The 26403-nt window shown below is 40.6% G+C and overlaps 3 protein-coding genes across 8 annotated transcripts in view; 1 reads left to right on the top strand and 2 right to left on the bottom strand.

Moving 5' to 3' along the window:
• Window positions 1–7446, top strand: part of LOC102198016 (leucine zipper tumor suppressor 2) — a 41098-nt gene extending 33652 nt beyond the window's left edge. For 2 of the 3 annotated variants that reach the window (XM_005725861.1, XM_013908965.1), the window contains 5 exons: window positions 3033–3572; window positions 3780–4376; window positions 4479–4601; window positions 4714–4860; window positions 5889–7446. In XM_005725861.1, coding sequence (XP_005725918.1) covers window positions 3060–3572; window positions 3780–4376; window positions 4479–4601; window positions 4714–4860; window positions 5889–6596 — 2088 coding nt within the window. In that variant the 5' untranslated portion in view covers window positions 3033–3059 and the 3' untranslated portion in view covers window positions 6597–7446. Of the gene's footprint in view, window positions 1–517; window positions 630–3032; window positions 3573–3779; window positions 4377–4478; window positions 4602–4713; window positions 4861–5888 lie in introns of those variants that run through there. The other variant, XM_013908964.1, reaches the window with a different exon arrangement.
• A 2031-nt stretch (window positions 7447–9477) lies between these two features.
• Window positions 9478–19724, bottom strand: LOC102197156 (PDZ domain-containing protein 7). 4 transcript variants are annotated; one of them, XM_005725857.1, is made up of 18 exons: window positions 19516–19724; window positions 18869–18970; window positions 18531–18744; window positions 17859–17996; window positions 17565–17739; window positions 17275–17451; window positions 16708–16855; window positions 15499–15559; window positions 15229–15403; window positions 14911–15134; window positions 14662–14826; window positions 13843–13958; window positions 12834–12925; window positions 12572–12663; window positions 12258–12329; window positions 11277–11891; window positions 10605–10705; window positions 9478–10274 (listed from the first exon to the last, which is right to left on the bottom strand). In XM_005725857.1, exons 3-18 carry the CDS (start codon window positions 18691–18693, stop codon window positions 10131–10133), a joined length of 2658 nt encoding a protein of 885 aa, XP_005725914.1. In that variant the 5' UTR covers window positions 18694–18744; window positions 18869–18970; window positions 19516–19724; the 3' UTR covers window positions 9478–10130. The 4 variants fall into 4 exon arrangements, with proteins under 4 accessions (XP_005725914.1, XP_005725916.1, XP_005725917.1 ...); XM_005725859.1 differs by having other exon boundaries at window positions 18869–18964; XM_005725860.1 differs by having other exon boundaries at window positions 19696–19719.
• Window positions 19725–25279: 5555 nt separating this feature from the next.
• LOC102196878 (redox-regulatory protein FAM213A-like) overlaps window positions 25280–26403 on the bottom strand; it is a 2364-nt gene continuing 1240 nt past the window's right edge. The window contains exons 3-5 of the mRNA XM_013908971.1: window positions 26211–26351; window positions 25870–26034; window positions 25280–25743 (exon numbers count right to left, since the gene is read on the bottom strand). Coding sequence (XP_013764425.1) covers window positions 25630–25743; window positions 25870–26034; window positions 26211–26351 — 420 coding nt within the window. The 3' untranslated portion in view covers window positions 25280–25629. The remainder of the gene's footprint in view (window positions 25744–25869; window positions 26035–26210; window positions 26352–26403) is intronic.

The following is a 26403-nucleotide window of genomic DNA, read 5'->3' as shown; positions in this document are numbered from 1 at the left end:
ATTTGGTGTTAGCTTTAAAAAAAAGAAGAAAAAAAGTTTTGAGTGACTTAAAACACCGTTTACATGTGGTCGAAAGGCCTGAGGCCTTACTAGGGATTAGAAAACAGGTGGGAAAAGAGACATGGGTGCATGTAAACAACACAGGTGGAGACAGACGGGGAGGGAGGAAACACACACACGCTAAACCACACACAGAAACAAAGGACACTGTGAAGGTTAGAATATAAGATCATAACAAGAGTCACAGCAATATCACAGAAAACCCCATAATGGTAAATCATTACAACACCCTTGGACCGCAACGGCTGATTACCAAAAACATGTGAGTGACGTAGTGAAAACTGAATTCCTGTCATACTTTAAATGACTTCTCTGAAACTTAAGGCGACGACACACCCACAGGTTGGATATCCTGACAGTCTGACTCACTGTGATGATGTTTTTAGTCTACAAGAGGCTCCGTTGTTGGTTTTTGTACACCATGATCTCATCATCAGGCGTCGTGTTGTCCATTGTTCTTCACGCTCGACTGCTGGGCAGCGCCGGGAATAAACTGTTGATATCATAGTCTGTTGTGCCTGCTGTTATAATGTCAACATTTACCACCAGACGTTTGAAGGAGTGAAAAAGTAAGTCTGTCACGCTTTTTAAAAATTGTTCTCTGTGTATTATTGCCTTTACTTAGTAGCTTTAAACACCCACTGCAGAAGTACCACGCCAAGTTCAACCTGTCTCCTCTTCTCAGTGTTTTACCTTTTGTGGTATTATCCACAGTTATGAACTTTTCAGTTGTTCCTAAGGCTGATAAGATGTGTGGAGACAGTAGCCTTTGTTGCTGTCAGGGAAAATGCCAGCATGTTACAAGGCATTTTACATCTCAAATGAAGAGAGACCCCTTCCTTGTGCTGCCCCATGCCTCAAGCCCTGTTTGTGCTGCTTGGATGGATATAATGAATGGCCTGTCCCTGGCTGTCTGTGTGTGGCCCACCATGGTCTTGTGGGATATTTGTATCCTTCAGTCTACTGTATATCATCTCTGTGTTGTCTGTGTCATAGGCGCTGTGAGAAAAATTCCTTGAAAGAAACCCTGTGGGGAGATTTGAATGCTGCAATCACTTCTTGTTAGGTCTTAAAGAAAAACATGCCAGTTCAGCTCATTTCTTTAGTTGCTGAATAAGATCAGTAAATATTATAGCAACAGGTTTTGACACAGCTATTTGAAAACACTATTAACGAAGCCTTTGATAGAAAAATGCTATGATTATCATGTTTTGCTAGTTTGCACTCAGACAGTGACTGATTTTTGTCTTTAAGTACTTAAGATTCGACTTGATTTTATAAGGCTTAATATAAGACCTTGCCCTTACTATGACAGTTATAATTGAAGAGTCAGTCAGTGCTTCACACCAAATAAGATGAAATGACTTTAGAGGGGAACATGCAGTTGCAGTTTTCATCTACTTGCTCAGCCTCCTGATCCTGATACCCTCTTTGAGCGAGGGCCTACAAGGTTTTTGAGAAACTTCTTAAAGGATATGCTGAAACCATAACATGTGAACACTTGTGTCGTTTCTCCATTTCACAGCCTTGAGCTTCAGTTGAGAGTGTGAAAAAAATCACTATATTAAAAATTGTTTTGATATAGAAGGAATTATGGTAAGAAAGTAAGTGCGCTCCAGCTTGCTTTAACCAACCACCTATATTACATGGTGGAAACTTACCCCCCCAGAAAAGTACTCTTTGAAGTTTTCTTCAGTGAATGATCAAATATACATGTCTCTATTCATCTACGTCATAGACATGAAACTGGTGCAGATATGCTGTTGGTTACATAAAAATCTCACTGAACAAAAGTCTGATTTTAGCTTCAGATTGTGACACTTGGAGTCAGTGTAAAATTGATTTGGCTGCAGATTTTAAAAGGTTAAATGTGATTATCAGCTGTGAAAATTTCAAGTGGATAATTCCTGTTTTTATTAAGTAATGAGGGCAAAAATAATGTGAATTAAGAAGTGCAAAATTTAGATCCACTCCTATGTAGTTGAGTGATTGTAAATCATTAAATATTCATAGTATAAAGGTTAAATTATGCATGGCAAAAAAATTAAAGCATGAAGCATCTGATGGAAATGTTTTAAGATTTAACAGAGTTTTCTATAAGGAATCACCTATGAAGGGCTTTCAGAGGACTTGAGACTTACTCTTAAGCCAAAACAATGTTTTCATGGTGCAGCAAATGGATAACTGGAGCTCCACAGGATGACAGTTGTTAATTTTGATTCATTTACATATTTTATTAACCTATTTGGCATTGGTTTGTTTTTGCCCTAGCACTCATCGTTGTTTTAGCGTGGGGGGGAAAAATATTTTCTCCAGTTTTGTACTTCAGTCTTGTTCCGTTTGGACGAACTTTGGAGTGAGATGTCAACAGATAAAGTGTCCTAGCATTGCCAGTCATGTGGACTCTGTATAGATCTGTTATGAAGTGTGAGATGAATTTGAAGGTTGATGTCCTGGTAAATCTACTGTCACCTTGAAAGACAGATTGTGGATACAAGCGACTGAAATGTCCTTCCTCTGACGGGTGACTGAGGAGTTTGGTCATTTGGGAGCGGTACAGAGTAGATGATACTGTGCATTGAAAGGAGCCAGTTTGAGTGGTTTGGCCTCCTGGACACCTCATAGTGAGCTTTTCTTGGGCGGGTCTCACTGGGAGGTGACTGAGTGGATAGATTACACCTCTTGGCTACTTGGAGGAGATGGAGGAGTTGGCGAGGGAGAGCGAGGTCTGGACTTGCGCTCATTTCTAGCTCCTATTAGAATGATTTTATCCTGAGAACAGAGTAACGATTCTTCTCTATTTGAAATCATACAGGGATTTCTTGAACATAAAGTATGCTGATGTAGTTATTTTGAAGTTTGGGACAGATTTATTATGAGTGTCCCTCTTTGAAACCGTCCCCATGACAGGGGAAAAAAGGAACGCTATCAGTCTGTCACTATTTAACACATTCACATTTGTTCTTTTTCAGCACGAGTGACCTCTCTGAGCTGCCACCATGGCCCTGGTTCAGCCTCTACCTGTATCTGCTGAGCCCCACACCCCAGGCCTGAGTGGAGGAGCTCGCAGACGACACCCTTCTGCCCCTTCCCCCCCCATCAACGCGCCACTGGCCACTCTGGATCCTATGGGTTCTGTCGGTAGCCTCATCACCACCCACCCTGGTCCCTACCAGGACCATCGCCCAATTGTTGAGCTGGGAGCCAGAGTTCGACGGCCCACACCAGGAGTTTCCCGCGTGGACTCCGAGTCGCCCCAACAGGATCTGTTACTGCAAAGCATTCCCCCAGTCAAGAAACAGAACTCCACGATGTCCAGCAGAGGGCTGGAGAAGGAGACTGGGAACGGGAACTACACATATCTGAATGAGGACTACATAGGTGACTGGAATGACAGTCATGTGACACCTGGCAGCCCAGGAAGTGAAGTAGACGAGATTAAAGAAGGATTAAATGGAAATATTGGAGGACCTCCTCCTAAACTGATCCCAGTGTCAGGAAAACTTGAGAAGGTGAGTGTGTGAGGCTCCACAGTGCATATCATATATGTGGTCCATATCATTCAGTTTTGTCCGCCCTATAAAGACTCCATTTCCCAGAAGCAGGGCCTGTGTCACATAAAACATATTTTAACTACTTATTCACAGCTTTGTTTAGGCTTAATTTTGCTTTGTAAAGCTTTACATTATATCAAATTCACTCTTTTTACTTTTTACTAGAATATGGAGAAAACAGTGCTGCGGCCCACTGCCTTCAAACCCGTCATTCCCAAGAGCCGCTCCTCGATGCAGTATCTCTCGCCTCGCCATTGTGCCAATGCGCCAGAAAGCCAAAACAACCTGAACCTGCTCAGCCCCACCCACAGAGATGTGTCGCCCTCCTGCTCTGAGAAGCGTAGCTCCTATAGTGGTGGGCGTAACGCCGCTGGTGGTAACAGCCAGTCTTGCTCATTATCAGACTCTGGACGCAATTCCCTCTCTAGCCTGCCGCCTTACAGTGCTGCCAGCTACAACCTGCCGTCGGGGGAGGCTTCCGCTGGCCACCTAGAGCCCATGAAGAGCGCCCCGCCAGTGACTGTACATGGACACTCCAACTCAGACAGCGGGCGATCCTCCTCCAGTAAGAGCACAGGCTCTGGGTCGATAAGTGGGCGGGGGCAGCCTCTGTCTGACAGTGGGTCTGGTGGGCGTTCTCCTGGCCCTGTGGAAGGCTATGAGGGGGTGGTAAGGGATCTAGAGGACAAACTGAGGGAGAGAGAGCTGGAGCTGCAGCAACTCAGAGACAATCTGGATGAGAATGAAGCTGCAATATGTCAGGTGAGACCTCCAAACAAAATATCCAAGCAGGACATTTGCTTTATCTAAACTTACACAGATCTGAACTTTGACCTCTCTGCCACTGGTTGTTCTGCTTTACAGGTTTATGAGGAGAAGCAGAAGCGCTTTGAGCTGGAACTGGAGGAGCTGAGGCAGGGCTGTGCCACCAGGATGCAGGTCGCCTCTCAGAAAGCCCAGCGTGCACAGCAGGTGCTTCAGCTGCAGGTTAGAACCTCAGACAAGAATATTCAGTGCTGGCTTTTGAAAACAAAGCATTGTTTTAAGTGTATCCCCCCCTCTCTCTCTCTCTCTCTCTTTTTTCTTTTTATGGCTGCAGGTTTTCCAGCTCCAGCAGGAGAAGAAGAAACTGCAGGAGGACTTTGCTCAGCTTCTGAAGGAGAGGGAGCAGCTTGAGGAGCGCTGCACCTCGTATGAGCATGAGAAAATCCAGCTGGGCCCTCGACTCGAGGAGACCAAGTGGGAGGTGAGCGGATGTTCTTTAAACTCTTATATAATGTAGTAATAAGTACATGAAGTAAATTTGAGTTTTAAAGTGTATTATTGAGCCCTTTTAGTGATTTTTTTTTTGCCACGTCTCATCCTTCATTAAACTCATCACTGCTATAAGAACTGTTCAAATCAAATCACTAATTTAATGTCTTGCTGTAATCGTGAATGAAATGAAATTAATGTCATCCAATGAGTTTTAGTGATAACAAAAAAATACTTTTAAAAAAAGGCTTCTTTTAAAGAAAAATATCCAATATTTTATAAGAAAAAGTTCAGTCAGTTCAAAACGTAAAAGTAACTATTTCATGGTTTATATTAATTATTCTGACTGATTTTGTGTAAAATACAAATCCTTTCTAAAGTTCAAAGCAGTCCCCACACCTTCTTAACGATTCTGCAACATTTTAGTGTATTATTATTCTAAAAAGCGCTATATACTTTATATTTGTACTTAATTTTGGATCTAAAATAATTACCTGCACACACAAACGTTAGCCTCTCAGACTGAAAACTGTTTGGTTGTATTTTATGACATTTTTTTCAAGAGAGAGTTTCTGAAATGAACCATTTTCACTCTTTTCTGACATTTAATTACTGATCAAATCGATTGTCTGCATAAATAAATGTCAGTTTGATTGATAATGGGAATCATTGCACTTATTTGTTTAAGTAAGATTGTTTAAGAGCTTGGGTATTGTATTAAAAATTTCCATCTGGAAAACCAACTAGTGACGAGCTGCAAACCTTTAAAGTCAAACTTTTTACCTCTATGGATGAGGTCTACCTCATTAAATCTGTAAATAAGACAGTAAATAAAAACCACCAAACAGCAGGTCAGGGACACAAATTTTATTTAGCCTTCTCTAAAATCTTTCATCTATAAAGCACAACAACTCCTTTATCCATTTTAGTAGTAGTACCATCTAACCTTCAAAACCAACAGAGCTCTTTGTTGACACTTCATTGACTGAATTTCCCTCCTAAATGCTTCTCTCCACTCAGGTCTGTCAGAAGTCTGGGGAAATCTCGTTGCTGAAGCAGCAGTTGAAGGAAGTGCAGAGTGAGTTAGCTCAGCGTGTGGGGGAGATCGTCTCACTGCGGGGTCAACTCAGGGAGACTCGTGGCGAGCTGACCAACACCCAGGTGCTGCTCCAGGAGGCCCACGGCACCATCCGAACTCGAACACTGGAGCTGGAGGTGTGTGAAAATGAGCTTCAGCGTCGCAAGAGCGAAGCAGAGCTACTCAGAGAAAAGGTAGGACGCCTGGAGGGGGAAATGGCTCATCTCCGAGATGCTCTGGTCAATCAAGGCCCGGGAAACAGACAGTGTCAGGTGTTTCAGGAAGCCGAGGAGCAGCTGCTCGCCTACGAGAGCGACGAAGCGAAGGCTCAGCGGCAGAGCAACACCGAGGCGCTGCAGAGCATGAAGGTGCAGATGGACAGGATGAGATCCGAGTTAGCTTTTGAGCGTCAAAAAGCTGAGCAGCAACTGGGAAGCTTTGAGGAGGAGCGCAAGATATGGCAGGAGGAAAAGGACAAAGTAATTCGCTACCAGAAGCAGCTGCAGCAGAACTATGTGCAGATGTATCGCAGGAACCGAGAGCTGGAGCAGCTCCTGCAGGAGCTCAGTTTGGAACTGGAAAGTAGAGATGATGATGAGGGCAGCGGCAATGAGATCAACTTTGATGAAATTGCCGCAACAGAAATTTGACCCTCGTATCTGTCCTTTGATTGTGTTTGTTCTTTTTTTTTTTAATTTTGCACTACTGTCAGCTAATTGTCTTTCCTCCTTCATGTTCAGACAAGCATAAAAGTACTTAAAATGTAAAAAGAAGTGGTGTTTCACACCTGCACCGCTTGATTTCTGCTTCATTGGTCTGGTCTACAAGTCTCACTTTAAAGCCACTGACCTTTAATTAGTTGTTAGCCCTCCACCTCAATCCTTTGCCCTTCTATTAATGTCTGTTAGTATTAACACCGACCAGATATAAGCATACGAGCCCTGGTCCTCTCACGCTTTTCAAAGTTCGTGGGAGATTTTGTTTGTGGGTGACTCACTTCTCTCATTCTCTCAACCTTTCGCTATCCTCCCCCTGTGTTGGTTATGACTCCACCTTCCCTGCTGGCTTTAGCACTCCCACTCTGTGTTAGTAGTCAGCTCTCGTTAGTGCAGTTCATTTAGACGGAGCCCACGCTTTCGTCAGTGATTGTGGGATACCACACAATCAGGATGTCATGATAAGAGTGAGTGAATCAGAGCCTGGTGCTAATCGCTGACAGGTCTATCTTGTTGTTTTCCTCAGAACTAGTCAAGCTTTTATGCTAACTGTTCATGACCAACAAGTAAACTGTTGATCGTTCTCTACTTATTTTCACTGTAGCAACAAAAAACAAAACCCTAGTTTTTTTGTTGCCCAAATATGTTGTTTCTGGACATGTAATGATCTTGGAAAACAAACTTAAGGCTTCTTAAAAATGCACTCTGATAGTTTGGAAATACAAAGTGGACTATTAGTCTTTATTTATTTTATTTTATTTTTTCACATTTATACTATTACAAGGTGGATGCTCATATTAAAAATGGCCAATTAAAAAAAATCAAAAAAAAAAAATTAGGTCAGCATTTGAGCAAGTAATCCCTGTGAGCCAAAAGCTCTGGCTTTTTAAAGTGCATGTCCTTAATATAGTCATATCTGGCACACATCAGCCCCAGCCACCTACTGTTCACACCTTCTGTTAGCGGTGGGCAGCCAATCAAAAGATCGCTTAGAGCTGCCTTAAGGCCCAGTATGAGATATTTGACAAGTATAACCCCAGGATTTACACTCGGTACAGCTGGAGCTGATTGCATCCACTTAAGACAATGCTTGTAGTTTCACCATGCTGCGTTCTGGTGTGATTTGAAGGTTCGCAAGGAATGGCAAAAAATTGTCAGAATTGACAGAGACATTCAACCAGTGTACTCCCCAGAGCTCATAATGTGCACAATAGGTTCCCCTTATCCCTAAATTAATGGAGAGGGTGGAAGCCGTGTCATCAACATCTGTCTAGTCTTAATTCACAGTATTTAACAATGCCTGGAACAAATATTACTTTAACACCACTACACGTATCAGCTTTGAGCTCGCACAGACACAAACATCTGTGCCACGGTTATCTCAAGATTGGATTAAATAACTCTCCCGGAGAGTAGCAGCAGAACATGAGGATAAAATCTTCCAAAACCTTAACAGGACAGTAACTTCATGATATCATTGCTTTAAAGATGATATTTACCAAAAAACATTAATGTCCCAAATCACTTCCTGTTTACTGTTCGATTTATAGTTTTTCTGTACCATACAGTGGCTTTAATTTCCAGATACGGAACAAAAACGATCTCCATGTCATGTTTACTTCTTTCTGTTACCAGTGCTGTAGTACAGTCAGTCACATCTTATTCAAATCTACGCTAAAAAGTGTGCTCACTCTTAGTAAAATGCTGAGCATGTGTTTTACGGGTGAGAAATAGCCCAGGACTCTGAAACTGAAGCAGCAAAATGGAGATTAGCCATGATTTATTTACTTATGTACACCTGTGCATAATCGTCTTGCTGTTTTTGCAAAAGCTAGACTGTCTTCATTTTGTTAGTGTTTGGTGGAAACACAGTTACCTTCTCCCTTAAGTTTAGGATCAAACTATTTTGGCTTTAAAGAAATACGACATCAGGACAATATGGATGATAATTTTGTCTGGTAATAAATCAAGTAAGCAAATTCACGGTTTTAAATCATCAATAATCATGTTAAATAATCAGGATTGCAAGATTTTGTCCAAAATTATCATGATTGTGGCTTTTGCCTAAATCGAGCAGCCTTATTTTGTGGTTGTGGACCTGCTGCTGAGCATGCAGAAGTAAATAAGGGAGAGGTTGACAGTGTTGGGAATTAGATGCAGTGTTTTGGATCTCCTCAAACATCCAGATATTAAAGGGAAATCATAATGCCTAATTTCTTATATCACACAGTATATTGTGACTGTTTTCCCCCTTTATCATGGTTTTGTTTTTTAATCATAATTGGAGAAACTACTCTCAAAGAGGTCGTCGTTTTTCTGTGTGGATAAAGTGTTATGAACGTTTCCGTATTACTCATCGCTGAAATGGCGAGCTCTTGTACCAAGTGACGTTTTCGTTTAAAGTCCAACTCATTTTCCACCGACTGCTTGAATTTGTTTATTTACGCCCCTGTACCACAGGAGGAGACATGTCCTGTTCCTCTCTCACTGCTGAGTGAATCATTATTATCCTCCATTATTATGTAAATAAACCTCACTTGTCCATAACATGATAAAGTTTTCTTCCAGAGATGTGTTCATCTCACAATAAAAGCATAGCCACTGTGAATAGACCAAAGCAATGTCCCACGTTCTATATTTTGCTCCTACAGATATGATGCCTGTATATTACTGTTTGTGTAGATGTTTGTTTTGGTTCCTCAGTATAATTTTATAATCCACAATATTTGTATGAAAACATTAAATGTATATTTTCATGCTGTACATTTCTTGAACAAACCCACTCTGGTTTTAATAATAAAAAAAGAGACAAAAATTTAACAGCTGTGTCAGTTTGTATTTATTACACCAGGTCTTTCCTTCATGTACAGATGTATTTTCTCCCATTTTTAATTCTTTGTTTACATTTAGTATTTTCTGGTGTAACTTTTCGGAAATCCTTCTTGCTAGCTGCTGTCCACAGGAATATTGTGAATGGTCCGTGTCTGCCCTCTTCAGGTAGAAAATTGAATTAAAAGCCACCTTAACGTGGATTCTTATTAATATTCAGTCCACTGGGGCTTTCAAAGGCACTCAAAAGTTGAAGTTTGCCATCCTGCACAGTTTAAAATTCAGGAGCATAACCTACAGTTCTCCATCTGTTATGCACTAATGGATATTGGTCAAACAAGTTAAAAATGTTCTGGACGGGCACTGGCCCCAGGGTTGTGAAAAAGTGAGAGATTTCATTTGTACACAAACACAACTTTTTGGTTTGTTCATTTTCTCTTAAATATTATCTGCAGCTTTGCTTCAGTTCAGAAAGTTTCTGTGTCCTTGTTCCCAAATTTAACTTGAATGGCAAAAAATGCATACCAGACCTCAGCAGTGTGTGTGCTGGTAAAAGTTTACCTGTGTCCAAGTTAAATTCCGGCGGCTGCTTATCACTGGATATTTTTTCTAAATCCACAAAAGCATCTCAGAGTCCTTTCAAAGATCTTTGGGGACTTTGACAACAAACTCCATGGGGTCTTTGGCCTTATTGCTGAAGGCTTTTCGGATTATGTCAACGGCATGCTGATGGGTGACCCCTTGCAGTGAAACAGCATCCACAGACACCAACTCAAATCCAGCCTGGGAAACAGAGGGAGATCCAGTCAGACACTGACAGAATAAATGCACTGAACTATATACACTCATTGGCAACTTCATTAGGTACACCTATTCAACTGTTTGCTTGCAAATATCTAATCAGCTAATCACACATGGCAGCAACTCAGTGCAAACCTAGAAATGAATGGGCTTCAGCAGCAGAAACCCACACAACATGCTACTCCTGTTAGGTAAGAACAGGAAACTGAAGCTGCAATTTGCTGCAATCACTAAAATTGGACAATAGAAGATTTCTGCCTGGTCTGATAAGTCTTCTTTCTATAAGATTTCTGCTTGGTACTGTCATGTTACCTTGAGAACTTCACAGGTGGAGGCAGCTCCTCCAGGAAAGATCTTCTCAATCTTCACCACCGGCTGAACCTTTGACTCCATCCCACCAGATATACTGATACCTGCAGCATCACAAGTCAGAGGCGTACTTGGAGGCATACATAAACAATGTCATATTTAATCTAAATATAGGAAGTAAATACAAAAATGTATGCCATACAGTTAGTATTTTCCAGTGTTTTCCACAGGATCAATCAATTCCATGCATACTGTTGCAACACAATGCGTTCTTGCAGCTCGGCATTATGTTTTGAGAGCCAGGGTATCGAGGGGCAGGCTACCACATGAAAATCAAGCATGTCAGCTTGTTTCCAGCCTCAGATTTTTTTAGAAACACATTTCACTGGATTATTTTTCTGATATGTGATAAACATTTGCAATTGAAATGATTTTTAATTTTCACTTTGATATGTGAGAGCAGACTGCACACATTGTTTTTCAAATTGTTTTTAAATGGCTGAAGGAGAAGGGTGTATACCAAGCATCTCTTGCTCAGAAGCATTACTAAAAATTACTTCCATTATTCTGTAATTAGTCGCATGAAAGTTTATAATGCCTCAGTTTAACTTGGTTTGGGAAACTAGGTACAAAGTTATTCTGAATGTGAGAGTGGCATCAAATAAAGTTACTTACCCAGAGACTGTTTGGTCTTGGAGATGCTGACAGTTCGGAGCTCATACTCCTGTTTGGAGTCGCTGCCATTGATCCTGTCCTCAGAAGAAGCCTGATGACCGTTCACCTGTTCACTCCCCAGTTTCTGATTTGAACCAAACACCTGCGACAATAAAGGCCGACTCCTGCGAGCAGCGCTCTGCAGCGTAAACACGGCTTCTTTACTCCTGTCCCCACTTTTCTCCTTTTTGCCTTTAGAGCGACTGTTTCTTAACGGCAGCCGTCCCTGTTCTAAGTTCGTATCTCCCTTATCTGAAGTAGAGTGCAGCGACACCTCATCAAAATGGACGGAGCGAATCGTGCCGATCTCCGTCTGGAGAGGCGGCCTGGAGTCGGTGCTGCGGGCCAGCAGCCAGTTGGGGAGCACTGGACTGGCAGCTGGAGGTCTGAGGTCTCTGGACTCTGTGTTGTATCCATCCACCGGTATGTCCAGCAGAGGTGTGAAGGACCTGGAGGTGTGGAGCCTGTCTTTGGACACACGGGGCCCGGTCAAGCTGAGCTTCTCCAGCTCCTCCAGCAGGTGGCCCTCCTTCTCCACCTCCTCAGCACTGTGGAGCTCAAAGCCTCCCCGGTAATCTAGAAGGAGAACAAATGTTGTTACAGGAACTATTTTCAAGTTCAATACACTTTCACTTCAGGCTGAGGTTTGAAAATGTTTCACAGTTGAATGGAAAGTATGGAAGCCCATTTAACCCCCCGAAAGATCTCAAACCTTTTCAATCAAACATAAATAACAATAAAAGAGGTTAAACAATAGTGCCAATAAACACTGTTTTACTTTTCCAATATAAAAATCACATTCATCAACATAGTTTTACTTCATTGGTCCTTTCATCCCTCCTTGAGTGGATTTATGTCTCACCAATATGCTTAAAGAAAAAAAAAGAATTTCATCCTTAGAAAAGCTAGACCGAGAAAAGGTCTAGCAGTGGAGGTGCTGACCTGGGATGGGAGTGATGAGGCGCCGTTTTGGTGTTCGACCAGAAATGGGAGAGCGAAGAGGAGGAGTCCGGACTACAATGGAAAGATAAGACAAATGCAACTTTACAGAAAGGTGGTAAATGGTGATAAGACAAAGAGTAAAATAATCATATTTTACAGGACAGAGAATTTCTGGGCCTACTGAGGTCCTACTAAACTGTGTTAAGTTAATGCAAATTTTTGGGCTAACTGAAAAGATACGGTTTGTAATATCAGAAAACAATTCTGACTCTGATGGTGCTCGAATATCATGATCAGATAATTCTCATACACACCTGAGCGATACTTGAGGATATCGTAGGCCTCGGCTTCAATGGCAGTCACCATGTTATTGAATACACTCAGATCAGAAGGAGGAAGCAGCATTCTGAGACACGTGGATGAACAAAAAATACGCTGAGTCATTGTTCTTACATCTTTAATTAGTCTTCAGCTCCTCAATGAGCAACATTTGGATTTCAGTTTGAGATGGTTATCCTGAAAAATCCTTCAGCCTCTCTGGAAACATTTCCAACGCCATTGTTTCCCTGTCCTTACCTCACTTCTCTAAGCAGCAGCAGCTTTTCAGGTCGGTCCAGCACAACCAGCAGTTGACGTATCAGATTTTCCACTGAACAATCTGCTACGTACTGAGAGAGTAAATACATTTAGTAAGCATTTAGCAGCTTTTATTACTTCCTTACATTTACAAGTGGACACTGAAACAAACTGTCCAAATGGGCCATTCTCACACCCAGGGCGTCAAAGCTGCTGGCTTGGGAAGGTGTCCTTTAGCATCTTTGCCCTGACACACCAACTTATGACATCAGTGAGACAGTACTTCACAGTTATCCTGTGATTTTACACCATGCATGGTTAATGTTGCAAACTGGCCTGTTTTCATGCCAATGAAAAACCCCTAAACAATAAAATGTTCTTTTCTCCTGCCTGCTAAACCTAAGACTACTGCTACAGCTACGCTAACACATCGCAAGTCTCTAAAACAGGACTGTTACCTCTCATCAATCAAAGCATAAATGCACCTTGGCTTCACTTACTAATCACTGTGTAGAAATGTTCCAATATCACAAACACAAAGTAATTGTACATACAAATTTACCACTGGATTAAAGACACCTGCACACCAGCCTATTTTGTTCTTACCAACATGCGTATGTCAGTGAATCAGAAACACAGTAAAATTGCCACGCCCACAATTGACAATATATGGAAAAATTAACTGAAACTATCATGTCTGAGGAGGACTGTGAAGAAGATCCAGTTTTCCTAAGTGTTTCTGTGGAATGGATGGCAGTAAAACACAGCCTGACTTTCACCATATGTGCACTCATGATCTAAGGTAGTTTGAAATTTAGTTGGAGAAAACAAACAAATTCAGCTAAGAAAATATTAATGAATCCTGTTTTTGTTTTTTTTGTTAAAACATTGTTACACATTTTTAGTGACATCTGACAAAAAGGCATTTATTACTCCCTTGGATGAGGACACTACAGAGGTCAACACACAAACACTCAGTATGCCTACAGATTTTAACTCAGCGTCCTACCCTTCTGCACGTCTTCATTACAGCAGCCACTTCCTCCTCAGTCAGCAGCCTGCGGGCCATGTCCTCCACCACTCCAAGCATCTCTGAATTTGGCATCTCACCAGCCCGTCCTCCATCTAAAAACATTGCAGAGTGGAATCAATATTGAGTATGTGTGTCTAAATCAGGCAACCACCAAAGACTTCAATCCGGCCCACTGGATGGTACCGGGAAATGTAAAGAGGGGATTAAACTTAGTACTTCTTAACTGTATTTTCACAAGTTTTATTGCTTTTCTTGCTGATAAAGACCTCCCCCATGACAATTCACCATACACCAAAGTAATTAGCTAATAAATAAACAATTAGATGCCTGAAAAGTTCCTGTTTTTTCCACTGCCCAGTGATTGTTTCAGTTTGTCTGTTTGCTAGCAGGATTACTCAAAAAGAATAAAGTGAGGTGTGTGTGGAAATTATACTAGAGGTGGTGCTTGATCCAACAAAGTGATCTAGGAAAAAACGATTCTTTCTGTGACAAATTGGAACATATTTCACATAATTTCTTCAAAAATACACTTAAAATAAAATAAGAAAAATTGGAAGATATCTTGATATAAAGGAAACATCACAAACAAAAAATTTGAATCTATGGACTCAAATCACATGCGATATGAAGACATTTTCAGCCTTGACAGGTATCTGCTGTCTATTTGCTTCATGTTATTTCTCGTTTGCTGTTTTAATTGCAGAAGATATTTCAGCATCTTCGCTGGCCGCACATCTCATTTTCAGTTTGATATAATGTGAATGTCACTGTAGCAATGAAAAGCAAGGCAGTTACCTTTCCCAGCCTTGTCTTTGGACGGGGACTTTGAACGCCCCCTTGAAGTGTCTCTCTTCCGTCCACCCTTGAAAAGCAAGTTAACGAAGGTCTTCGAGCGCTGCAGGGTGCTCTTCTCCTCGGGGTCCTTTCCTTTCTGCTTCTTCTCTTTTTTCTGCTTTATCTCTATGGTGGGGTAGTAACAGAAGGTTATTTACTGTACCGTTTAACCATTTCATTTTGATATATTTCACTCTGCTTCACTTTCACCTGACACAGTCACTTGGCTCTGTGACCTGGTGATGGGTCGGCTTGGCCTGCTAAGAGCCAGCAGCACGGCTGTTTTGGGAGACAATTTCTTCCCTTTGCTCTCCTCTCCACGAATCACCGTGTCTTTGAGCAGAGTGGTCCGTCCCAGGCTGCGAGTGGTGTCTGTCCCAGATCTCAGAGGTAGATCTGTCTGAATGGCAGTCTCTGTCTGCTCTGACTCAGACCTGAACATAAGAACTATCAGCATCACATGTGGTGTGGTCTGCAGAAGAACTTTAGCTTGAGTGCTTCTAAAGGGGAAACAAACCAGACACAGACCTCTGGTCCTCGGTGGAGATGCAAACGTCCACCATGTCAGAACCAAATGGCAGGCTGGGCGGGAACATGACCTGCGACAGGCCGCTCAGAGAGCTCACCGGAGTCCCAGATGACAGAGAAGAGGCTGAAGAGGATTCTGAGCCCTGGGAGGAAGACTTCTGAGTACCATTGGCCACTAATAAAGAAAGATTAAAAGATTTAAAAGGATAAATTCACTCTGATATAAACAGAACAGAAGAAAACTTTAGAAGAAAAAAAAAACATACATACATTTATTAAGCCATCTGTATTCTGCCACCATCTCCTTATAAGCAGGGTACCGTCCTGCTTCCTGTGAAGATAGGGTCACAGATATGCAAATAGATACAGTAGAAACAGTTAAACTTTTATGGGATCACTATATTTGATAGTGTAACCGGAGAACCACACGCCCAAAAACCTACATGACGAACACGTTTCCTTTCCAGACTTTCTAGTAATCTTTGATAGTTGGGATGGTTTCTAACTGTAGGATCTGTTTCAGTTACCAAAGTAAAAGATCTCCCAAACAAAAAAGTTGCACAATACACCGGCTCTATGCTTTGATCAGCACCTGATCCCAGCTGCCTGGTGAATAATGCACATGGCCTGGCTATTTTTCACAGTGCGAAACCCAAGCTCCGACAAGTTAAGTGAGTGAGGAATATTATGACTGCATGCCAGCTGTCGGCTCTGCCACACTAACTGCTGCTATATCGACCACGTAGCCATGCGACTGGAGTAGTTTGTGTTTGTGAGAGAATTCAAGATGAAAGTCAGGTAAGAGGTTAGAAAGGTGATACATGTCGGATCATCTGAAAGAGGCTTTAATGAAAGGGCTGGCATGCTTCCCATAAAAAAGACCGACTGCAGAACACAACGAGGCATCTTTAAGTTGTTAAGATTTTATTTAGCAGCAAACATCCAACTGAGACAGCTTTACTTCTACTAACACAATGTCAGGGCTGTGGATACAGCTAGGCATATGGTTTATTGACATCTTTTAATCAAAAGTATATATCTCAAACAGACCATAACATAACTTTATAGCTACTTTAAGCCTGGGCTCAAAGCAATACACTGTGCTGTAGGCACCTCTTTTCAGGTCAGCAACTTTCTGAAGCCTCAGTTTCCCAAATTAAGCCACTATGAAGCAAGATTTTCATCTTATCCTGGTATCCTGGTAACTTCAGGGTTCACCCTGGGTTATCAGTGTCAATTTAAGACTTAGAATCACTGGCTTTGGTGTGACAGTTAGTATAATTTTATAATTATATAAAATTAGAACTATATAATTATATTAACTATAATTATGTAGTTAATCTAATTATATATTTTTAGAATTATATTAACTGTTTGTGTACCAGATTAAAAACCGAAACATTTTCTAGAGGCTATGACGTGCTTTGCATTTAACAAGCAATGTATTCTGCAATTTATGTCATACATCACCAGCCTCACCTTGATGGTCAGCATAACATGTGTGTGACTCTTCAGGACCTCAACAGCACTGCTGTGGCTGATGTCCTCAAAGCTCACTCCATTGGCAGCCAGAATCTGGTCCCCCATCTTAATTCCGTTTTGCTCAGCCAGACCACCAGGATCCAATCTGGGACAATGAGACAAGCAAGGGCTTAAATGATGAACTGTGTCAGTATTTTGAAGCTCAAATACCAAATGCGTATCAGCTGCTGTTTGGATTTGGAGCTGTTGGTTTAACAAAAAGCAAGACTCTGAAACATTCTGAGTAGTTCTACGTCATTACTTGTACATTTTAGAAGAAAATGATCCTCAGATGAGTCAACAATAAAAACTTATTGTTTATTGCAGCGATATATTAGTGGCAGAGATTTTTTTATTGACTAAATAAACAGAAAGAAAAACATACAAAAAAAATTACGCTATGAGAGGAGTGCATGTCAAAAGTTGGGCATTCAAGAATGTTTCAAACTTCCTTCTTCCCTTTTTAATTCCATTTAAATTTTATGAACATGCTTCTTTCTTTCTTTCTCTAGCAGGTGTACGTACTTGGAGACATAGATGCCCAGACCAAACTCCTGTCCCCCACGGATGTTGAAACCCAGGCAGTAGTCATCAGAGGTGGTGTAAAGGTGGACAATCCTTTGCAGGGCGCTGCCTGAGCTGGCCTCAGAAGGCGTCCGTCCACTCTCCTCCACCACCATACGCCTGTGAATCAGGTCCACCCTAAAAAAGTAACAGCACACCTCACTGCTGATCACTACAGGGAAAAAAATCTGACAGATTTTTTAAAAATATTTTTTGGGGAATAAACATGAATAGGAATACTGCTTTATTACCAGGTAGTTTTCTCCTTGGAGTAGCGGATACCAGGGACTTTGCCAACACGTCTCACCACCATCCTTAGCCTGTTGTTGCCCGTCAGCACCTTCACAGCACTGCTCATGGTGATGCTCTCCAGGCTGATGCCATTCACCTCCACCAGTTTGTCACCTACGAGCAGGCCTGCTGCCTCTGAAAACAAGCACACAAATAAAATACTGTGAGTAACAAACACAGCAAATATTTATTCTGTGCACTCTCACATCTCTGGCTACATCTATTTATTTCCACAGAGACTAAATTAATCTTACCTGCTGCACTGTTGTCCTCTACCTTACTGACAAAGATGCTGAGACCATGTTCTGAGCCTCCACGCACACTGAATCCAAGCTTGCCGTCCACACACTTATCCACCGTGATTGTGTGGAGGTCCTCGCTATCATCACCACCTAAAGTGTTTAAAGTCAAAAGTTGTTGGTGATTGTGGTGAATATTTCAACGGGGTCAAGTATCTACGGAGTTTGTAATTAAAAACATTTTTGGCCAGTTTTCAGAAATAAGATTTTTCATTCCAGGTCTGCTTTTATGTTTAAAAATGCTGCATTATCTCATTAAACATACTCCAATTAGCATAAATTAGCATCTTGCATTACAACATGCAGAAAAATCAAGACCTTTTTCTTTCTCTTAGTATAAAAGAAGACATGTTACAGAAGCACAATAGCCCCAAATATTAAACCTAATCTGCAGTGCCTGTGCATTTGTCCACAGAATTTAATTCTTGTGATTGTAAGCTTGAGTATAAAAGTGTTGTGGATTCATGTTGTGAGACTTATGCTTGGTTTAATGTATTGATAACAGAATGCTAAAACTATTTGTCCGCTCTCTATGACTAATAAATTAGAAGGAATCACTGTTTAGTCATCAGGAGACTGTGTGTTACAAACTGCACTACACCAGCAGCCAGCTTGACTGCTCCTTACCATCCACAGGAGAGTTGATGAGGATGACCCGACCCATTGGTGAGGAGGATCGGATTCCACGCCGGCGCTGCTCCTTCTTCCGTAAGAGGTTGCGCGTAGCTGTGTGTGACCCTTGGGTCCCTGGGGTCTTCTCTCTGCGGGATGGGTCTGACGACTGAGCCATGGAGGCTGGCGGGGTCTCCTTTCACACACTCTCAGCTCCACGCAGAGGACTCTACAGGAGCACAGAGCAGACGGATTGTCTTGTATTCCCTGCATGGTGATACTGCATTATACTCACATTTAAGAGAACTTCAAATCACTCGAATGTGCAGTGGTGTAAACTGGATTTTACTCACTGAGGTTGGCTGTTTTCCCACATGATAAGTGACTCTTTTGCTTCCTGGAGTCACACTCTGGCCCATTCCTGCCCATGTTGCATTGTTCTCACCTGTCTGAGTCTCAGAACCAAATCAATATTGGATGCATGAATAAAAACTTGCACATCATATGAATACACCATAATGCATTTGGATGTAAAAGAAACAAATAAACAAAAACCTGTCGAACATATGGAGCTACCAAATTCTTTCCAAATCAGCTCAGGAAAGGTTCACTCTTAGCTATTCTTGCTGCAGAAGGTGAGGTAAGAAATAGGATTTAACTGGTTTATTTAAGTCCTGTCTGACCCACTTAAGAGTCACGAAGTCACATGGTGCTGATGCCATGGTTACATGTCACTAAGAGTTACCATCTTGGGGTTCCCCCTGAGCGCCTCACTGAGCTTCAGGACCAAGGACAGCGACGCTAAATAACGTCAAAAGTTACGTCAAACGGCCAAATTTAAGTTTAGCATATAAATATTCAAATGAGAAAACGTGTAATAAACGTGCTCTGCGTCTTAATTTAATCCAGCTTCTATAGTATCTAAAACGTCAGTGCTAAATTTGGATATTTTTTGCAATATGGTGTCTGAGAAAATAAAGACGCGTAAATAAATACCTACCACTCATTTCGTGCTCTGAACACCGCTGACTTCTTCTAACGTTTTCTGCTTAAGTACAACCAGGCACTACGAAGCTTCCACTCTATCCTTTCTATTCACCCCATATTCTTTAAATTAAAACAACCAACTCTGCTGTTTCGTATACCTGAGTCTATGTTTGTGGGAAATGTCTCAACGTACCTGGCCTGGACATTTCTGGCGTCAACAAAGCCCCGCCCCCACAATCCGTCCATTGGCTGGATTGCGTTGAATTGAGAGTGCTTTATTGGACGCATAACACGCCAATCAAATGACATTGCATAACAGCCAAACTAGCCATACCTATCAAATAAAGGTAGTAAACTGCAAGTAAATCACACAAGTAATAGTTGGATATATTAATTAAAAGGAAATTCTAATAAACTCAATATACCTAAGCACCATTTATATTTATTCTATATTTATTATATTTATTTTACTGTAACACTGTGGTTTAAGTTGGTTTTCAGGATCAGATCAACAGTAATGCAACCAGAACAAACGAACTAAGTATGTGTGTCAGAGCTAAATTAATATTTATTATACATGTATAAATTATATATTGCTTGCTTTTAATTCAGGATTTCTCCAGTACTACTCCCTGAGTAAGAATGCAGGCATTAATTGCTTTTTTAAAATGTGAAAATATTGCTTATTTCTTATTGCCAAAACTGCAAACATTTCCATGAAATTTTAAAAGCTATGAACTAGAAATAACTTTTAATAGCTTGACATGTTATGAACAGCCTGTTTTCCTACTCCATATACAGTCAAAGGAGCTTGCAAAGAAAAGCGTCTGGACTTCTTTAAGTTACTTGAAGACGTTTCACCTCTCATCCGAGAAGCTTCTTCAGTTCTAAGGTCAAATGGTGGAGAGTCCCAGATATAAACCTAGTGGGAGTATCCCCCCACAGAGGGACAAAAGGACCCCCTGATGATCCTCTGAGCCAAGGTGTGAAACTGGGTGTGGGTCCCAATCAGCCAGAGTTTCGGGTGAGTTCATTGTGAAACCTGGCCCCACCTTATCATGAGAATACCTGAGATCAGTAGTGTGTATTTTGTATGTTCAGTGGAGACATGTCATGTCAGTTGTTGTTCTACTAGTAGAAACAACAGTGACAGTTTTTTCCTGGGCCCAGTAAATTGATGCCATTCTTGCTTGACCCATGCTGTCAAAAGGTTTGGTCTTCTCTGAACCCAGGAATTCAATATTTAGCCATTCTCTCTTATTTAGGGCATAAATACTTCTTACAGTTAGCTGTGGGGGTGCACAGGGAGAAAGCTTGAGCTCTGAAATGGCAGAATCCTTTGTTCTGTGCTCAGGTTTCTCTTGCGCCATTTCACTGCAAGAGTGCAAACCAATGGAACTGGGTCCATGACTCTCATAGATCAGTTCATCATCATCGTTGCTTCTGACATTTTTTTCTGTCTGAGCCGATGGCTGCACAGATGTATATCGTTCACGAGCTTTTTCAGCTATATATGATGCAATATGTGGAAAAATATTTTCCACAGCATATGTGAGACTCGAATCATGACAACACCAAGAATAGTGTCCATGTTTGCAGAGCAAATGGGTTTAACTAAAGCCGGTGGTTGTGCAGTGGCTGAAAGGCACTTGCTCCACTCACTGTTGGAATTTCTAGTTGGACTGCTGTGAGTTCTGATTGCAATTAAAAGTATTTTTTGTCGTCCTCTGGAGCTTGAATAAAGTCCAAGGAGAAGAAAAGGAGGTAAATATACGCCAAACTGTGCATTTGCTTTGAAAGCAGCAGGAAGGAATGATATGAGACTGGAACTTATTTGGGCTATTTAAGCTTTTGTTGCATGCACCTGCAACATTCCGTGGCTTTAATCCACAGAGAGAAAAAAACTGAAACCTTCATGTTTATGAAGTAGTTACATAAGAGAGTTTGTGTTGCCAGTATTTAGGTTTGTTTTTATTTTTTTCTTATACCAGCGATGGTCTCAAAGCTTCTGGTTCTATTGTGTCATAATGGTCACTTTGAAAGTGTGCTGTCCTTTGGATGTTTGCCTTCTCTTCACCCTTCTTTTTTTCTCATCCATGTGCTGTACTCATCATCTCTTCTGCTCTCTCCTCCTGTGAGGAATACAGTCAGTATGTGTCAGAAAAGCCAAATCTCTAATATCTGATGTGATTATTAGGTTATTATCTCATAGATTTTCTCTGCTTATTTTATACAGTGACCCAATCAAGAAATATCAGCTATCAGAAAAGCAACATTTGAATGGACTATTTCATGCCATAGTCCTATTTGACATTGTTTTTTTTAACTGGGATGTTTTCGTCTACATTTGATTTATTACATACAATTCATTCTCTGTAGTGTCATTAAATATATATTAATACAGCTTGAGCAATTGATCAATGTTTCAGTCATTATGCAAATGTCCTGTTTATAAGGTTGAGGAAAGCTACATTGAGAGCATCTCCCAACCTTTGTCCAGTTTAACAAGATCAACTTTTTGGGATTGCCCTACGGGATGATTGTGGTGATGGACTACTAGTCTATTGTGCGCTGCACAGGTGGGTTTGAATCCCATCCTTGTTGCTGTACTTGGGTCTTCAATCTGTTGGGATGTGGTGAATTACATTCTGGGTCACTTCTGTTATACTTCAAAGATCAAACACAGGAAGATATCTGTCTCTGCTGAAGAAAAACAAACAAACATGACCTCATGCACAAATGAAATCACTGCAAATTAAATGAATGAAAGGCTTGGATGTGTTTACTACTCTCATAATATTTATAATTATACCTTAATATTTTTTTGTATAAATAAAACATTTTTCATGTCGGCATATACTTGAATATTATATTAAATATTTGTATTCCTTTTCTAAATAATACTGAAGTCATTGTTTCTCTTCCATAGAAGTGAGGTGTAGATGATGCTTCAGAATAGAAGCTGTCAAAGCGGTGACTGTGGTGTGAGTGCAACTGTGGTGTTTGTGCGGGTCACATGACTGAATCTTACTGGCAAACTTCTGTGAGAAAATGAACATAAAAAATGAGTTAACACAAAAGTTAGCCCAACATCATCACTTTAACAGACTAATGAAGAAGCTTCTTGAATGTCACAGATTTCAGTGGAATAAAAACTGGTCTGCTGATCTGGTAAAGCTGGGCTAAAATTTGGGTCATGGTTATGGTTGATATTCCTAATGTCACACAGTTAGTACTGCCACTGTAACTTAGTGTTCACAAACCTGAGGTCAATGCCTCAAAGAAGCTTGGTAGAAAAAGGGGAAAAGGATAAGAAAGAAAACGCTTCATAAATTACTGGATTATTTCATCTCTGAAAAGCAAAACAATCAGAAGGAAAAAAAGTTTTAAACTGTTTACCACTCAAGGCCACATTAGGGACATAACATATGACCAGAGTGAGGAAACACACTCTATCTCCCTGTAAGGATCACAAGTTATTAATATATAATTGGTTGTTTTGTGCCTTTTTTCTCCTACTTTAACCACATTTTGGAAGCTTTTTCATAGCATTTAATGTCATCACAGGGAAACTAGTAATGATTGTGTGGACATGTCTGTGAAGGTTCTCAGTCATCCAGGTCATCGTAGTCAAAGGAGCTTACCCACACCCATTTTCACACCTTGGCTCAGGCGATTAGAGGATCATCAAGGGGTCCTTTTGTCCCTCTTTGGGAGGATACTCCCGCTAGGTTTTAAATCTGGGACTCCCCACCATTTGACCTTAGAACTGAAGAAGCTTCTTGAATGAGAGGTGAAACGTCTTCAAGCAACTTAAAGAAGTCCAAACGCTTTTCTTTGTAAGCTCCTTTGATTGTGTGGACATGTTTTTGAGAAATCCTTAATCAATTGTCCTCAACCACTGTGAATCTCTGGTGAACAACTTTTCTTTTTCTCTTGCTTTATCAAAATGTCAAATGTAAGATAAGAATTCTACTTTTAGCAAAGCTCAGACCTGCTCTGTCATTTTTTTTTTTATGTTTTGTCTTTGCATTCTTACAGCTGTGTTTTTATGTATCATCTTATACTGCAATGATCGTACCGTATGTATATCTGTATGTTTATTCCTGAACTCCTGCCAGACGACTGGTTCAATCTTCATGAAACTTACCCCATAAACTGGTTTCAAATTGTTAGTTAATATGTTTTCCTTCAAACTCTCAACTGTAACGGTCCGAAGTTACCAACGGTTTGGCAGAAACAGTCTGTAGGGGAAGTTTTTTGTTTGATGTGTGGAATAATGTAAAGTAAGTGAAAATTGTAGAAAACCTTTACAAAACAAATGATCATTTTATATAATAAAAATCAAAAGACAAGCATATTCTCTGATGACGAGAGATAAAAGTCAAGTGTAAAACCAAAATCCATTACTAAACATCTGACTAGACCTAGTGATACACCCATGACTGGCCCTTCATGCAAGAACATAAATAGGCTGCTTCAGTACAATTTGGTTGTGTTGGGAGGCGAACAGTCCTGACCTTGAAATATCCAATATTAAAAGGTTTTCAACACACCTCCCACAAACAATACTAAATAGATCTAAAAATGTGAATTATATCTCTAAACTGAAATGTAGTCATGTAATTTTCCTCTCTGCACAGGGCTAAACCAAGTTTCCTCGCTACCAGAGCCACAGCTCCACTCCTCAAAGCATATACAATGCATTTTATTTAGATTTTGGGTAATGTTTGGTTTTTAAATAGACAGTAGACCCCTAACTTACTTGATATTCTTTTCCCCCCCAAACATTTCTCCCCTTAAGTTCTTCAGACAAGAACAGGGGGGGTGAACATCTGTGTGAATATTAGGGTAACCAGTTCCTCCAGTGAGAGGGTTCTGACTTTATCAAGAATAAGCTAAAGTTGCTACAGGTAAAGAGACACATTAAACACATCCCCTTTCAGGATTTAAGAAAGCTGAATGGGAACAGAGTCAGTCATCTCAAGATGGGTAAAAGACTTCTTTTGAGAAACAAAATACTAAAAGGTAAGCCTAATCCAACAATACAGCACATCAAAATACTAATTAAATACCAAATCCAGAATCCCTGCATAATTAAAACAGACCTAAGCAAAAGTCCAGTTTCCAAAGAGCAAATTTAACATTTCATGTCTGAAGACACAATATTTTTGCATTTTATTCTGGCAATGTAGCTCTCCATGGTGTTTTTCAAAAGGTACAGATGCCTACACCCAAAACTAAATTTGTAAGACTAGAACACTGTGTGGCAAGGCTTTATCTAACCAATGCTTTTCAATGTTTGATTTTTACCCCCCCCAAAATCTCCTGAGCTTATCCAGCAGATCAGGTTTTGTAACCTGCTTTGTAATTGGTTTCTAAAACCAACACAAGTAGATTACAAAACATGTTTTAAAAGGACCACAGCCGTCAAGTCAAGCTCATGTCCCTCTAGGCAGATGAATGTCTGCAGTAAAATAGAATGCTCATATTTTATAATCTTAATGAAAATGTTAAAGGAAAAAAAATAAAATAAATAGAGCAACATCCAGGAGAAAATGAAGTCTTTCTAAACACAAGACTCAAAGATGCTTTCTGAACTGTGCTTAGTACAAAGTGACTTTGATAGTTCTCATAACTTAATAAGAGCACTCACCAGACTTAACCTAGATGATGATCTTGGCTCTGAAAACTGTTCCACCCTCCACCCACCCTGGTATCAGTCCAGCTACTCAATAACTTCAATGCATAGAGAAAAAACAAAAAGAATACAAATCTGCCGAGCACCGAAATGTATTTTATTGTTCAAAAGACTAGCCTCATTACTTCCAGGACAGCATAGTGGTATCAGAGTTTTAAGAAAATGAGCATTAAGCATCAGGTCTGCTTCTTCTATAGAGTTTAAAGACAGGCCATCATTAACACACTCAGACTCTTAAAAATAGTCATACTGCAAAATGCATCCTTATCTTAAAGAGACAGGCAAACTATCAAATGTACAAATTTCCTAATTTGAAAGAACTTTTGTCTATACCATATATTTAGACAATGCTGTAGATTTTATGGTATCTGAAAGGTGTTTGGTAATTTTATGAGATGTTCAAAAACACACGAGTAATACACAGAATTATTTCTTCTCCAAAGACTGTAGTTCCCGTGGTATTTTTCTGACAGCTTGGAGGATATCTTCAATGTTGACTTTATCTCCAAACTCAATCTCTCTGTGTTCCAAAAGTATTCCCTGCAGGACAAACAGACAAGAGATACTAAACATTTTCTAGTATGATGGCTTCACTCTTCTTAAGAAGTTTGTATTGCAATATATTAGAACCATTCCAATGACATTGGATTAATGTGAAATTTTTACCTGCTGTCCTTGCCCGATGACAAAGACCCCACCAAGGACAAAACCCTCTCCGAGAACATTTCCCACGAAGCCATTCCTGAAAGCCCTTACGCCATTCATCCACACTCCAACACGCAGGAATGCCAGGAGACCCAGCTTCCGCTCACGAGGCCCATAAAAACGTCTCTGCAAGCATATCGGAATGCTTGGTTAATTCATGCAGAGCTAAAGGGATTTTTCACACATCCTAAACGGGTCCAAGTGTATTTGGAAGCAGTTATGCTTAAAAACAGGCCAAATGTAGTTTGCAGATAACTTGACCATGGTAGAACAGTTCATTAGAGGAAAATAATAAAGTTTACCTTTTCATCCAAGAAGACTTCCCCCTGAAAGTATGGCCTGAAGTTCTTGACCTCTGTGCCGACATCTTCCTTTACAACAGCATACAGAGGAATCCCGAGTTCATCCAGCTGAGGTTTCAGAGAGGACAGCTCTGCAGCTTCCTGCAACCAAAGAGCATTAAGAATCTTAACAGCTAGCAACTGCGGTTACAAA

The sequence above is a fragment of the Pundamilia nyererei genome, unplaced genomic scaffold (assembly GCF_000239375.1).
Source record: "Pundamilia nyererei isolate P.nyererei 1_Seehausen unplaced genomic scaffold, PunNye1.0 scaffold00017, whole genome shotgun sequence".
Lineage (NCBI taxonomy): Eukaryota > Metazoa > Chordata > Actinopteri > Cichliformes > Cichlidae > Pundamilia > Pundamilia nyererei.
Note: the sequence above shows the minus strand (reverse complement) of the source record. Positions and strands in the feature narration are given on the sequence as shown.